General features: G+C 45.3%; 1 protein-coding gene across 1 annotated transcript in view; it reads left to right on the top strand.

The window, feature by feature from the left end:
- TRAK2 (trafficking kinesin protein 2) overlaps positions 1-15,242 on the top strand; it is a 51,966-nt gene extending 36,724 nt beyond the window's left edge. Inside the window, exons 9-16 of the mRNA XM_080933219.1 lie at positions 289-363; positions 2,062-2,199; positions 4,258-4,334; positions 4,624-4,824; positions 6,269-6,567; positions 7,602-7,865; positions 9,580-9,685; positions 11,463-15,242. Coding sequence (XP_080789345.1) covers positions 289-363; positions 2,062-2,199; positions 4,258-4,334; positions 4,624-4,824; positions 6,269-6,567; positions 7,602-7,865; positions 9,580-9,685; positions 11,463-12,141 — 1,839 coding nt within the window. The 3' untranslated portion in view covers positions 12,142-15,242. The remainder of the gene's footprint in view (positions 1-288; positions 364-2,061; positions 2,200-4,257; positions 4,335-4,623; positions 4,825-6,268; positions 6,568-7,601; positions 7,866-9,579; positions 9,686-11,462) is intronic.
- Positions 15,243-15,982: the final 740 nt, after the last annotated feature.

Genomic DNA, 15,982 nt, shown 5'->3' with positions numbered 1-15,982 from the left:
GAAAGATTTTAGCACTGCACGCTGGGCAGAGTAAGCGGGCCCTTCCCCTTTAAATAGCTTCCCAGGCTATATTCATTTTTGCAAATACATCAGATTTTTCTGAGAAGGTTGGGGTGTCAGTGCTGAATTTATGGTCCATACCCTCCGAACAGATGTACCTTTAGTTATCACTCTCAGTCGGCTGGTTCTGGGTTCCCTGCTGTAGGCTGAGACTGTACCCCACATAGACCCTCTTCGTGTGTGTTTGAAGGGAAGAGGGCCTCATGTGTCCCTCTTGTGTGTTGTCAGCATGTGATCGAGAAGGAAGAACTGCGTCTTCACCTGCAGGCTTCCAAAGATGCCCAGCGGCAGCTGACGATGGAGGTGAGGAGCTCTTCCTTCTGTCGACCTGCGGGAGGGGCTGGGGTCTCCATCTGTAAAGAAAAAGGATGCCAGATTGGAGTTCAGCAGCAACACCAAACAGCTGAGATGCTTGCCATCTAGAAAAGCATCTGAGAAGTTTTGTTTCCAGAGCTGATCGACAGCCTTCCTCCTGAGTAGGAGAAAACCTTGACTTTCTTTAGAAATGTAGGACTTGAAAGGTTTTCAAAGTAAGCGTGTGTCCCAAGCATATTGCTTCCTGTTCCTCCACCTTCACTGTCCCCTTTGCCCCTGTACATCGGTTCACCTCTACTTTCCTGTCACATACACAGGCATCTGGTGTAGCCATATAAGAGCAACAAGCACAAACGAGAGAAAACATTTGTCCTTGAGGCTGTTTTAATTCACTCACATGATGGCCTCTAGTTTTTACCCATTTTTCTGCAAATGACATACTTTTGTTCTAACTTACGGCTGCAATGGATTTTACCCTGTACACTCGCATGTGTTAACTGTGCCTCCGTTTTAGACACTTGGGTTTGTTCCGTCATGTATCTGTTGTACATAGTGTTGCAGTACTGGGAACAAGTATCTGATACGCTGGCGTGGAGCATGTTGGGATAGACAGCAGGGTCATGTGGTGGGTCTGCTTTTGGTTTTTCAGGAACCTCCATGGGGATTTCCATACCCACCTCTTACCCGCCCTGTTCTGACTGGGGAAGGTGGCATCTCGGTACTGTTTCAGTTTGCATCTCTTTGGTGGCTCGTGAGACTGAACATTTTTCATGTGTTATTGGCCATTTGGGTTTCATGTTTTGAGGACTGTTTGTTTCCTCAGCTCCTTTGTTAGTCGGCTCACTTGGTTTCTTGTCTCGGTTTTACTTGTGTATTGTAGACATTAGCCCTCTGTTGGTTCACACCTGGCAGGTTTTCTCCCCTTCCATGGCTGTCTGCTCCCTTTGCTGGGCACCAGCTTTTTCAAAGTCACCTTCATAATGTTTGTGGAAGTCGATGGTGTGGTGAAACATGTTACCAGTGTATACACACACACAGCCCCCTCCCCAGTGCATGGTGCTTCTGGTGTTTCCAGATACAGCGATGGATGTGAACCACATGTCCTGTAAGTTTCAGGTCTTCCTCATTCAAGATGACTTCGCAGTACATGGAAAAGAAAGGAGACCATTGCCTCTTTAAAATAGACTCTGACTTTTATGTTTTGTTCAGAATGTTTTAAAAGTTTTCAAACAGGCTTGGGGGGCTGTTTTGGTTGATGGCACACCTCACATTAAATGAGTCACTTTCTAGACTCTTGATCTTGCCTTTTAAAGACCTCAGAGTGAAGTCCATGAGAAAATGTACCATTGTGCTAAAGCTGACTGGTCAGTGCTTTTACATTTCTCCCATGGGTGTTGGGCATGAGCCGTCAGATACTGAATTGACAGTTTCGGTGGTCCATGCCACACTTCAGGTTTGAGGAGCTGCATCCTTACAGCACCTGCCCAAGACATCTCAGATCCTGGCAGCTCAACATGAAGATGCTCTCACTGAGTTTGCTTCAGAGTCTGTGGTTGAAATGATACTGATGCAGTTTGCTGGGCCCTGGGTAGAACTGGTGCCCTTTGAAGTGCCTTCTCCCAGGAATTCACGGTAGCCAGGGTGGACTAGAGAAGTGATGAAGTGTCTTGCTTTTTTCTTCACCAGCTTCACGAGTTACAGGACAGAAACATGGAGTGCCTGGGAATGTTACATGAGTCCCAAGAAGAAATAAAAGAGCTTCGTAGCAAATCCGGCCCATCTGCCCATCTCTGCTTCTCCCAGTCTTACGGAGTTTTCACAGGGGTAAGGAAGGAATAATGAACGACACCATGTTCCTAAAGGAAGAAGAGAGGAAGTTTAGGTTCTGTTTTCAGAGAGTGATTTGTAAGACAGCTGGAAAAGATAGACATGCTTTGCTCTTGTCTCTGGGACACTACAGAGTCACAGGTTAATTTGCGTCTTCACACCTCCCTTAGCACTCCTGTTTCCACAGTTGACATTCTGAATTTGCTGCAGTGTTTGAGATGAACGCTGAGGAAATTGGGTTTTGATCTGTGTACCACAGATCACTCAAATGAGGTCATCTTACATAAAGATGGAAAGGAATGGCTTCCATGCTTCCACCGACTACCACTTATGGAAGCCATACTGTCCATCTTTACGTCTGTTTGCTTTGTGTGTGTTTGATATACATGTGCCATTGCTTAGTTGTGGAAGTCAGAGAACAACTTGTGGGAGTTGGTTCTTTCCTTCCACGATGACGTGGGACCCAGGGATTGAACTCAAGTTGTCAGGCTTGGAAGCAAGCGCCTTTGCCCAAAGAGCCACCTCCTTAGACCCCCTCCTCCTTCAAAAATGTTTTAGAGATTTTTTTTTCCCCCACCCATGCCTACAGTGACGCACTTCCTACAACAAGGCCACACCTCCTAATAGTGTCACTCCTTGGGCCAACTGTACTCAAGCCATCACATTCCATAAACTGGAAGGAGCTATTCCATAGGGTTGTCCTGACCGCCACACGTACTTGCACACACAGAGAATTGAAAAGACAGGATACTTTGTATGTGCCTACTTCAGTGTGAAATGTTGTCATCTCACAGAGTACATTCATCCTGTTGTCAGTGTTCACTGACTGAAGTCTTAGTTAAAGTGGTATCTGCCAATATTTTTACCCTTGAGGGTTAATGTTAATGAGCTAAGTCAATTAGCACTACTAATTCACTATCAGTGAATGAAAGCCAGCAGGTACTACCTTAGCCAAGTGTAAACGTCTTCATCAAACTTTCAGCTCCACCCAGGGTTCTTTGTTAATTTCTGTGATGACTACTTTTCTAGTTGCTGTGATACAGTTCTCTGACAAAAAGCAACTTGAGGGAGAAAGAGTTTGTTTTATCTCATAATTCAAGGTCTGCAAGTCTGTTGTGGGAAGTCAAGGCAGGAACTTAAAACACTTGGGGGAGAGTTTGTTTTATCTCAAAATTCTAGGTCTGCAAGACTGTTGTGGGAAGTCAAGGCAGGAACTTAAAACATCTGCTCGTATCATATCCACCGTCAGGAGCAGAGAGAAATTAAGGGTGCACACACTCTTGCTTTCTTGCTTGCTTGTGCTCAGCTTGGTTTTTCCGTTTTTACACAGTTCAGACCCCCTGCCTTGGGAATGGTGCTGCCCACAATGGGCTGGGGCATTCTGTTAGCTTAATTGAAACAGTACCTCTACAGACGTGCCCACAGGCCAACCCAGCACAGTTGCTCACTGAGTCTCAGGTGCGTCTAGACTGGGCTAAGTTGACAATTAAAGCAATCATCACAGTTTCCAAGTGGCAGTTTTCTAATTCCATCTTTTTTTTTTCAGTACTTGCTAATGGCCTTTTGCTAGAGCTTTTCTGACACATTTAGTCAGAAATGACACTGTTTAGTCAGTGTGAAGCTTAGGTTCTTATTTACTCAGTGGATTATAAGCCATTTTATTATTTATTTTGATTCTCGGGTTGTCCCAGATACAGCCAATAGGATCTCCTTCATGCAAATTCTGTACTTTTTGCCCCAGCCCAGGAGTCAGCCATTTCTCCAAGGAGATTGGTGACTTTGAGAAATGACATTCTGAGTCCAAGACCTGGTGCCAGATGTGACAATTGCCACTAAAGTATCGTGGCTTCTGGACTTACTCAGATGGTCAGTCAGGACATGCATGTGTTTCATATACACCCTGTGTACCCGTCTATTCCTCCTTTTGCATATCTACAGATGGTAAAAGTCAGTCAGCCCCACTGAGCCAACAACAAAGCAAGAAGAGGCCTCAGTCTGTGGCCTGTGTGTCTGCACACAGGAATCACTTTACTAATCTTGAACTCCTTTTCTTAGGAATCCTTGGCAGCTGAGATTGAAGGAACCATGCGTAAAAAGCTGAGTTTGAATGAGGAATCCGTCTTTAAACAAAAGTAAGTTCAGGTCACGGGGCTGTTCCTGTGCAGTTAGAGTAGAAATGTAAAAGAAGCCCATGTGGTGGGGGTTTGTGTGGCCGTGTAGGGTCCTGGCCTTGACTCCTCAGCACTGAGGGACAGAGTGACCAGTCAGGAGTGAAGCTGCGTGCTGTGCAGGTTGTCTTCCCAGGAGGGAGCTCTAGACGTTCTTTTCTCAGTTTCTCGGACGGGTTTATGTCTGCTTCTGTGTCTGTGTGTTCAGTCTCTTCGGTGACACTGACAGGAGTGGATGTTTGCTTTCTGACAGGGCCCAGCAGAAACGGGTGTTTGATACTGTCAAGGTTGCCAATGACACTCGGGGCCGCTCTGGCACATTCCCAGCGCTGCTACCCATCCCAGGCTCCAACCGCTCAAGTGTCATCATGACAGCAAAGCCCTTTGAGTCTGGTGTCCAGCAAACAGAGGACAAAACACTCCTGAGCCAAAGGAGCAGCAAAGAGGCTCCAGGGTAAGGCCAGGAGGGGGAGGGGGCTGACGGGGTTGTGCATTCCCTACCATGTTGGCGAAGCAAAAATAAGTACTCAGAGCCCAGCATCCTCCACACTGCCTAGACCCCAGCATCCTTCACACTGTCCAGACCCCAGCATCCTTCACACTGTCCAGAAGGCTCTGCAGCCAGCAGTTCTCACTGCATCCTGATGCCTACATCATGTCACAGTGGTGTTAGGAGAGTGTGTGCATTCACTTGCAATGTTCCCTCTACATCAATTCTAAAATACCTCCCAATTTTAGTGCTGAAAAGTACGGGGGGAGTGCATCAAAGATCTGTGAGAAGGCAGACTTTGGTAATTTATAATCCTTGCTTTCTGCATATTCAGGGATGTTTGTGGCTCCAAAATGAAATGTTTTCACATCTTACTCAGTGTCAGTTGCTCCTTCCTTCCTTACTTCTTTTCTTCCTTCCTTCCTTCCTTCCTTCCTTCCTTCCTTCCTTCCTTCCTTCCATTATTGTTGTTTGTTTGTTCTCAGGGTGTTTTCCTGTACATCCCAGGCTTCTATCAAAATCATGGTTCTCCTGCCTCAGTCTCCCGAGTGCTGGAATTACTAGCATGTGCCACCACACCCTACTCATATTTTTTGTAATTTAGAGCATGTAATAGTGTATGGCTAGCATTTCTCTTCATTCACAGTTAATAAAGCAATGGTACCTCTTGCTCTCTGTAATAGATTCTGTGAACTGTGCAATACTTACTTTGGGAGTACCTGACCTGCCTGAACATAAAAGTAGACACACCTGCAGTTTCATAATTAAATGTGATGGAGAAATTAGCAAGCACAACATAACATATTTTACTTTCTAGGGGTAATTAGAAATGATGTGTGTCTTAGTCAAGGTTTCTATTCCTGCACAAAACATCATGGCCAAGAAGCAAGTTGGGGAGGAAAGGGTTTATTCAGCTTACACTTCCACATTGCTGTTCAATACCAAAAGAAGACAGGACTGGAACTCAAGCAGGTCAGGAACCTGGAGGCAGCAGGGGCCATGGAGGGATGTTACTTACTGGCTTGCTTCCCCCGGCTTACTCAGCCTGCTTTCTTATAGAACCCAAGGTCTACCAGCCCAGGGATGGCACCTCTCACAATGGGCTGGGCCCTCCCCCCTTGATCACTACTTGAGAAAATGCCTTACAGCTGGATCTCATGGAGGCATTTCCTCCACTGAGGCTCCTTTCTCTGTGATAACTCCAGCTTGTGTCAAGTTGACACAAAACCAGCTGGTACACTGTGTTACAGTCATTGCTGTGATGACAGTACTGTTGATGATTTTTGTTTGTTGTTTCTGTGTTTCAATAGCTAAGAAAACACTTAATTCTTAGGGTCATTCTTTTTAATGCCCAGCAGTGTAGAAAGGAAAGGTCTAGATTGTTACCATCGAACATGATTTTCCACAGGAACTCTCAGCCCCAGAACCCCCCAGGAGCCCCTGAAGATAGTGATCTGGCTACGGCATTGCATCGCCTCAGCCTGAGAAGACAGAACTACCTAAGTGAGAAGCAGTTCTTTGCTGAAGAGTGGGAACGGAAGATCCAGATTCTGGCTGAGCAGGAGGAAGAAGTCAACAGCTGTGATGTCCCCACTGAGAACCGTGCCTCCGTCTGCAGTGACCAGTCGGAGACCACGGACCTCGGCAGTGCCGGCTGCCTACGAGGCTTCATGCCAGAAAAGTTACAGATTGTCAAGCCCCTGGAAGGTAATGAGGCAGTAACAGCTTTTAGAAGCCGTGTGAATGTAAGACGTGTCCCCTAGAATTGAGACCTGTGTTATGCACAGGCTGGGTGGCTGTGCTGTGGTACCATGTAGCAGACACTTAGTGAGTGATGAGACCTGAGTCAGCATTCTTTCCCGGTGTCTTGGTTTTGGTGGAAGAGGGAAGTGGGAAGACTCTTATCCTGACTTTTGCTACGGATCCCATTGGTAGCGGTTGTGTGGTTGGACCAACAGACGAATGAAGAGGAGCAGCTGGAGGAGTGTCCCTGCTGTAAAGACACAGTGACACCTGTGCTCCTTTCTCCTTCAGTTCAGGTTTACCTAAAGCACAACTTCAGTTCAAAACAAACACCTGATTTATGGGATATTAACGGCTCCCAAGTGATTCTCTAATTTTGTGTTTAAAAGTTCCTTTTAAACAAAAGTTTAAATAGGTATCCTGTAGACTATTACTTTGATCCAAGTGTGGTTGGAGTTGCTGATGTCAGGATGAAGTTACCACAGCAACACAATTAGATGTTACATCCTGTACAGGGCATGGGATGCTCTTTCCTCAGAGTCACACGGGCTGGAACCAAAGGGACATGTTCTCCACTTTGTCACCTGCGTTTCCCTGTTCCTCCTGGCAGCCCGGGGAAAGTAGACTCATGATCGAACAGAGAAGTACACAAGGAAATTCAGGTTATTTTCCAACCTAAGTGCCCAGGTTGTGCTTCCAAGTTCATGACTATGCTGGGTGAATATTGTTTTTTGCCACCTGGGAAGGTGCAGCCTGTCCCTGAAGTGGGCGACCTCCTTCCTGCCTGAGCAGCCTGCGTCCTGTTTTGAATAGAAAAGTTATTACTTAGACATCTGTGTCACATCAGTTTTCTGCAGAGAACTTGGATTTACGAATCTTAAGGAGATGTCAAAACCAATAAGTATCTCTGTGTTTACTGTTGTCTCACGTAACTCTAGCTTCCCCGGGTTGAGGGTTTGTGGGAATGTAAAGCATGGCTGTCCTGCTCTCCTGTTCAGGATCACAGACTCTACATCACTGGCAGCAGCTCGCTCAACCAAACCTGGGAACCATTCTCGACCCACGACCAGGTGTCATTACTAAAGGCTTCACACAGATGCCTAAGGATGTCGTCTATCACATCTCGGATTTAGAGGAGGATGAGGAAGAGGGGATCACTTTTCAGGTTCAGCAGCCTCTTCAACTGGAGCAGAAGCCTGCACCGCCCACGCCAGTAACGGGGATCTTCCTGCCACCCGTGACCTCATCAGGACCGGCTACAGGTGAGACGAGGTGCCGTTGAGAATGGCGGCGTAACCAGTTCAGTGCGTTGTCTTGCTGTGGTTATCTGGCTGCCCCTGCACAGTCTCACTAGAGTTTACTCATTAGTGAAGATAAAATAATGGACCCACAGCACTGCTGACGTTTCCAACTCCTCCCCTCTCCCCTACCAGCCTGCAGAATTAGACTGATCGAGAGGTCAGGTCAGTCAGTGGTTTGCAAGCTTTTTGGTCTCGGTCCTAGATACTCAAAAGTCCCCGAGAATCTCAGGTTTGTCTATATAGCTTATGTCTAACTAATTAAGTTAGAATTAAAACTAAGAACTTATAAAAAATTAACCCATTTAAAAATAAAAGTTCTGTTATGCAGGTTTCTGAAAAACAACTGTGTTGGATATAGTAAGAAAATAGTTTTGTTTTACAATTTTGCAAGTGTCTAATTTCTGATTAGGTGAAGATTCTCATTATGAACTTATGCATTCAGTCTGATACAGTATTTTGTATGAAAAAATGTAGAGAAAATACACTCTCAGATGAATATGTAGCTAGAAAAGGGCAGAGTATTTTAGTCACCTCTTCAAGAGCTGTGGATGTTGTTTGAGATCACACGAAAACTAGGTGGTAAGTGGTGGATTCTTCAATAGTCACAGCAGTGTGGAAACCCTGGCAGTGGGTTTTCGTGTGTGTTCATGGAAACGTGCTTGTTCTTCTTTTTGAACGTTTGTTCTGCGTGGTTTGGTGACCTGCCTCCGTTGTTAAGACAGTTACACAGCTGTTCAGATGTTGACACTGCCCGTTACATGGTACATTGGCGTCACTACTAATTCCATCAGCATGAAAGGCTGTGAATATTAGGACCAGGTTTCCAAGCTCTCAGTAGTGGACTTAAGTTTTCTAAGACTTGAAAGTTTTTTTTTTTGAAAAACTTTTTTTTCTTGAAGTTAATGTTTGTCATTGGCAGAAAATACTGACACAGCTTTTTTTCCCTGCCAGATTCCCCTGTTAAGTGTACTTTTGAGTAAGTAGTGTTCTGTAGACAACCGCTGTTTGTGTCACTGCCACGCAGATGGCAGGGGCTCCTGCAGGCACTTCCCACTCCACGTGCTGCATAACAAGAAGATGTATGCCTTCATGGTAGCTTTACTCTTTTATCAAGGACCTTTAATAAATTTGGCTTTGAAAAAATGCTGTGACTGTGTGAGACTGAGGAGTACAAGTGTAACCTGGTGTCAGCGCCCTGGCTGGTATAAAGACACGGGATTTTTGCCCACCACTGCTTTTGTGCTCACACACAGATCTCAACCCCATCACATAGTAATGACAGTAACAACAACAAAATAGTGAAAGAGGCCTCGTCCTCGCATTACCGTGGAGTGTTCTGGAGTCAGCACACAACTAAGAACCAGGGGAATCGTTTGGCCTCAGTGCCTAGATAACCAGATCTTAACTTTCTAATGTGTTTTTCAGTGACTTCTCTCATTTCTAAGCTATTTTCATTCCTTTTATTTGCAATTTTAAAGAAAGTACTGAGAGTTCAGTTGTATACTAATCAGTTAATAGTAGTGTTTTCTTTATATTTCATTTTCATATCTAGGAACTTTATAGTACAAAAAGCAGTTGATAAATGCTATATTGCTAACAAAGTAATGATGAGCCTTATGTTATTAACCCGGTCTTTCAATTCTGTGCTTGGCTTTCTAAACATCCCTTACTTCAGTTGCAACTTCGAACCCAGGAAGGTGCCTGTCACTCACGAACTCGACCTTCACCTTCACCACCTGCAGGATCTTACACCCCTCTGACATCACCCATGTCACCCCTAGGTAAGAGGGCCTGCAAGTCAGGGCTCACACGGGTGATCTTGGTTAACCACCTTCAGTTTGCATTCCCAGGGTGTTCATTGTATTCTGTGGCTATTTGTCTTTAGAATATTTTGACATCGTATTTTCTCATTTGTTCATAACTCTTTAAAGTAAGTATGATATGCTGGATAAAATGAAGAAATTGAGACTGTTTCAGGAGCAGACAGCTAACAAAAAACAACCCGCCTGAGGCTGTTTGTACTCTAACTGAGCCAGGCTGTAAGGTTTGAGCTACCACACCCTTTACCCGACCTCCATCCCAGATGCTGCACAAGTTCAGGTGGTTCCAGATCCTTCCGGTTCAGTATTTCATGACAAAGACTCACAGGGTTATGAAGATCCAGACAGATACTTTACTTACTGTCCTGGGTTTCCAACCGTTCAGCTTGTCTTGTTCCTCTATTCGGTACTTTCCCTTCAGTTTCTGACAGTGAACTTGGACAGTGAACTTGGAATTCTGCCCCAGAAAAACACCCAAGCCTCAGTTTCCAAAGTTGTCGTCAGGGCTTTGCTGTGTGTTGTTACCACCCTTACGGCAGAGCTCCAGCCTCCACACCCACACACCAGGGCCTCATAGCCCAAGCCCCGTCCTAACCACTGCGCTGCTCTTTAGCGTGGTCGGCCCTCACCCGGGGACTATGTGGCTCCACAGCTCTATGCAAAGGCGTTTCTGAGTTATGACATCAGCTGTCAAGGCCAAAGCATTCTTGACACAGACTTCACTTCCTGAGCCATATAGAGGCTTGTTCTGGCCTACCAGTTCAGAATCTGAGGTGGTATTCACTGTGGTCTTTGTAGGGGAAGTAGAATCAAAAATAAGAAAGATGATGCAGAGGCAAGCTGGTGGTAAGAGTGTGACGGGTAGAAGAGTAAAATCCGGCATGTGAGTCACACCGGGAAGGCTATTGCTAAGGCCACCCTCGCGTTTGAGTCTGAAATCTCCAGCTGCCAACAAGGGGAGAAGTAGGCTGGTGACTCAAGCACACGTGAGATGGAAGCAGTCAGGGCCACCAGGCAAGATCCCAGCAGAGGCCCTCGTGAAGGCATTTGCAGGTCTTCTACATTTGTTAGACACCAATGGAAGCCTTAGACGTTTGCCTCTTACAGAGACTTTTATAGGAACACACCTGGGGAGGGGCAAGAAGTTCAGCCATGAAGTGGGAGAAAGACCAGAGGTTCTCAGCTGAGCTTTGACCAAGGAGTCAGACTTTCATACTGTTCACCTTGTATAAGGTAGTGCTCTGAAAGGTTGTTGTTAATTTGTTAATTTTATATTTGTCTTTAGCTCATAGTCTTTAAAAATCTTGATACTATGACGTGATTATTTTGTACCAGTGAAAATGCATTAAATCAGAGTAATCCTTGTTTGCAGAGGAAAGCTGGCTAAACGCCCTTCCATTCCACCATGATCTTAAATGTATGGTTTATGTGGCTTGTTATGGTCTTAACTAAGTGTAGACTAAGAAACAAGATTTAATAATGTCAGAGCTTTTCATTATCTAAACGTCTTAATACACATTTTAAAGGGAGACTGACAGGGCATTCCATGAATGTCCATGTGTGGCCGTTGTTTAGAGTTAGCTCTGCTTGAGAAAATGACAGTTTGACAGTTAGACCTCTGGTATTTTTTTAGTGAAATAAAGTTGGAAAAGCTGTCCTTAAGAACTCAACTGGTTGGTCATCCTTGAAAGCTGGCTGGTGTTTCTGACTCCTAATCACTTTCCCACCTTTCTTCCAGCTCCGGTTTCCCATCGCTGTCCTGTGGAAGTAGTGCAAGCAGCTCATCTGACACGGCTGTGAACTCTCCTGCTACATCCTATAGACTAAGCATTGGTGAATCCATCACAAACCGGCGCGACTCCACCATAACGTTCAGTAGCACGAGGAGCTTAGCCAAACTACTGCAGGAGAGAGGCATCTCCGCTAAAGTGTACCACAGCCCAGCTTCAGAAAACCCTCTCCTACAGCCTCGCCCCAAGGCCCCGGCCACCCCGTCCACACCACCGAATTCCCCATCACAGTCACCATGCTCCTCCCCCTTGCCCTTTGAACCCCGAGTCCACGTCTCCGAGAACTTCTTGGCTTCCCGACCAGCTGAAACATTCCTGCAAGAAATGTATGGCTTGAGACCTTCAAGGGCCCCTCCTGATGTTGGCCAGCTGAAGATGAACTTGGTAGACAGACTGAAGAGGCTGGGAATAGCCAGGGTGGTCAAGACCCAAGATCCTCAGGAGAACGGGAAAAGCCGAGAGGCAGAAATAGGTCTTCAAAAACCAGACTCTACTGTCTATCTGAATTCAGGTGGCAGTTTATTGGGTGGACTAAGGAGGAATCAGAGTCTTCCAGTCATGATGGGTAGCTTTGGAGCCCCAGTTTGCACAACCTCACCCAAAATGGGTATCCTGAAGGAAGACTGAGGCTCAACATTAACTGACCTCGTGTATAAATTAGCACATGAAGGATAGAGATGCACTGAGAGTGGGGACCGGCCTAACTCGAGGGAGAAGGAATGTTGCAGAAGGATTGTGGATGTAGCGAGGGGATGTGATGAAGGGATAGAGGTTTGAAAGAGGTCTTCGAGGATGGAGTCTAGTAAGGTGGGGACAAGTGACGAGCAGTTTGGAGACAACAGTGGAAGGGTTAGTTTCCTCTTTCAGCTACGAATGCCTTGAAAAGAAAAGGCGAATAGAAAAACAAGCCACATTCTATCAAAGCCTGACAATAATACTAAACTGCCGCCACCTTTGCCTAAAGAACACAAGCTGGAGCCCTGCCTAGGAAGGAAACCTAGACAGCTGGCGCATGCGCAGAGTTGTCTGTTACTGAGCCCGAGGGAGATGCCTTCCCTGCTGGTCCCCGGTCCATTGCACGCATCCAGTGGTGAACTCTCAGCATTAGCAAAATAAGGAGTTTCATCTTGTCCTTTACGTCAAAAAATGAAGACTTTATTGGGGACTCTGAGACACTGAGAATGCAAACAGCACCCAGATAGAATCCTTTGTATCTGTGATTACTAAAACTTCAGTTTTTTAAGCTTGTATTTTTGTACAACACAACAAAAGTAATTAAAATAACAATGTGAGTGGGCTTGGGGGGATTTCAGAGGAAAATAAGGGTAAGTTGGAATCAGAAATGTTTTTTAGGATATTTCTTCTGGACAGTCTGGTGGCCCAGGAATGCAGACATAGTTGCGTGTTTCTCAGTTTTCCTTGGAGGCCAGTGTTTAAACCAGAAGTGCAATCAGTCAGTAGGCAGTATATTATGTTGTATATTTATATATTTAAATTTTTAAAGAAAAGTTAGTTATAACTAACTTTATCCAAAGTGTGCTATGCATATTTTTAATGAAAGATGACATGTATTTGCACAAAAAAATCTCAGGCACATTAAATTATAAAACTGAAGTAAAACCCAGGTGCTTGCTCTGAGAGTATGGTTTTGTTGGATTTTGTTGTTTTCCTTGTGTTCTGCAGGAGTAGAGAAGGTCTTGTTCATGGGAGAGCTAAGATGTCTGCCTCTGATTTCTTTTTTAACAAACTGAAAAGCAGGTGAGGCCCAAAGCTGGGGTTTAGGCATTCAGCCTGAGGTGCAGGCCTCCTGCTGGGGAGGAGCAGAGCCTATGACCTGTGACCTATGACCTTACACCCTGCGTGGCTTTGTCTCCGAGGGGAGAAGGTAAGGGTGGAGATGCTACTTTTGTTCATCAGGGCAGAGAGTCTTTTACTTGCTCCTCTTGGTGCTTACTTACCTTGGGAATAATTTGCTAGAGGGAGTTTTGTCTCTCTGTTGAACTATCTCCCCAAGAAGAGATGCATTCAAAGAATCAGAAAAGCCAACATCCACACAATGGTAGGAACATGGGTTTCTATATTTCTAGAATCTGTAATCCAACTTTTCTAAATTTCTCAGAAGCAAAGGATGGAGCGACACCCCCCACCCCCTTTGCCTAGTCTAGCTGCACACACACACACACACACACACACACACACACACACACACGAACATGTTTATGACAGGCTCCAGGTTAGCGAGTGACCCAGCCTGAAGCAGTCATTAATAAGAATTCTGCCGTTCAAATTTCCTAACTATTCCACTTCATGTTGTAAAGACAGCATTTCTAACCTAGAAATAACTGAGAGCCTCCCTCAGTAGAGCCTTAAAGCTTTGCCTTTGTTCCTGAAGAAAGGGATCTTCCTGTTGCTGGACACTTGCAGCTTCTAAGGAAGGAATGGCACAGTCGGGAAGTGTGGGGCTGAGGGGATAGTCAGGTGTCAGCCAGGTTCACACGTGTGTAAACCATTGGAGTGAGCTAGATTTCCGTGCTGTTCTGTATTGACAATAATTCTGTACCTTTGTCAGCACCTGAGTGACCACTGGAAGCAGAGTTGTCTCGGCAGCCAGATGAACACGGCTGATTGAAGAAAACCAGACTTGGGTTTTAGAAAATTAAATTGATCTTGATGTTCTGTCAGAGCAAATTGTACCTGTGCTTGCTTGTCCCTGAAAGTGAATCCTGTCTTAAAACTGGGTTTTGATGAATTTCAGTTTTTACTTAAAGTTATTTGGGTACAGCCTGAGAACCTGTTACATGGAACTATCTGCAAAATATAACAACTGGAACCTTCCAGTGAGTTCTTCCTCTACAGGACTCTTTCAGTACTGTTCACGGGAACCTTCCAGTGAGTTCTTCCTCTGCAGGACTCTTTCAGTACTGTTCACGGGAACCTTCCAGTGAGTTCTTCCTCTGCAGGACTCTTTCAGTACTGTTCACGGGAACCTTCCAGTGAGTTCTTCCTCTACAGGACTCTTTCAGTACTGTTCACGGGAACCTTCCAGTGAGTTCTTCCTCTTCAGGACTCTATGTTTCAATACTGTTCAGTTTTTCTTTTTCATTCAGTGTCAGCTGGTACATATTTTCATGCTTGCCTGGGAAAACCGAACTGTTTTCTTCTTCAGGATTTCCTGTGGTGATTTCTCAGGTACATCCGAGTAGCCTGTTACCTATTCAGAGAGTCTCCTTGAGCTCAGAATTAAAATTGCTCTGGATTTTTTAAGATCCCAAATCCTATGTAAATAGCAATTGTTAATTAAGTGGGTTTTTTTTTTTTTTTTTTTTTTTAGTCTTGTGCTTGCCCTTGGTCTGACAAAGGATCAGACTGTCAGGGGAGGGTGTTAGAGGAGGCTCACAAGAGCCTGTGGTCTGTTGAAAGCACATACACAGTATTCCAAGCCTAGTGCATACTTAGGAGTGGGTGTTTCTCACATCAGCTTGACCTTGGGAGCTAGGGCTGTCTGGGGCCTTCTCTGCTGTCAGGTGTGTAAGGCCTGTGCTCAGCATGCACTACAGGCCTACACACTAGTCCACTGCCAAGTGTGGCCCCAGCCATGGATCCTGGGGGCTCCAGGAAAATACGATTGTGTCCTATCTGGAGCTTGACTTTGTCAAATAGCTCTCTTTGCACCTTCCTTTGCTTTATCAATTGTAAATCAGATACTAGACTGTAAATCAGATAATAAATACAAGAGGCTTCTTAAATTGTCCTATGTCTCCCTGTGATTTTTCAGCCCTACACAATCCCACATACATTCTCTATGTTCATTTTTATGAGAAAATGTTCCATATTTTATTGAACTAATACCAAAAAAAAAAAAAAAAAAAAATCATTGGCGGCCAAGTAGTAAGCAGATCTAATATTTTGTAGATTATTCTGTTTACTTTTAAGATTTTTATTATTATGGGGATGAAGTTGAGTCATTTTCTGACTTCAACCATGGAGCTTCTGGGTAAGGAATTGAGGTGGTCATGCTTGGCATGTGTCTTTCCCCTTGCCATCCCTCATAGTATTTGTTGGGATTCTGTAAACCCCACCCCTCAATTACCTGGCAGTAGCCAGGTATGCTCCACCCCAATGACCTGACACTATAAAGGGGCTTCTTGCCCCCTCCTCTCTTTCTTGCCTCCTGGCTCTCTTGCCTCTCTAGGACTCTTGCAGCCTTGCTCTCCCACCCCTACCCCTCCTCTTCCCCTTCCCTTCCCCCCTCCCTCCACGTGCTCATGGCCGGCCTCCATTCCTCTATTTCTCTCTCTCTCTCTCTCTCTCTCTCTCTCTCTCTCTCTCTCTCTCTCTCTCTCTCTGCCTCTACCACCCTCTTAACTCTCCCATGACCTGAATAAACTATTCTGTACTATACCGTCATGTGGCTGGTCCCTCAGGGGGAAGGGATTCCCAACATGGGGCCCCCAGAGGCATCTTCCTT

The sequence above is a fragment of the Micromys minutus genome (genome assembly GCF_963924665.1).
Source record: "Micromys minutus genome assembly, chromosome: 19".
Classification (NCBI taxonomy): Eukaryota; Metazoa; Chordata; class Mammalia; order Rodentia; family Muridae; genus Micromys; species Micromys minutus.
This window is presented reverse-complemented; position numbering and strand designations above follow the sequence as displayed.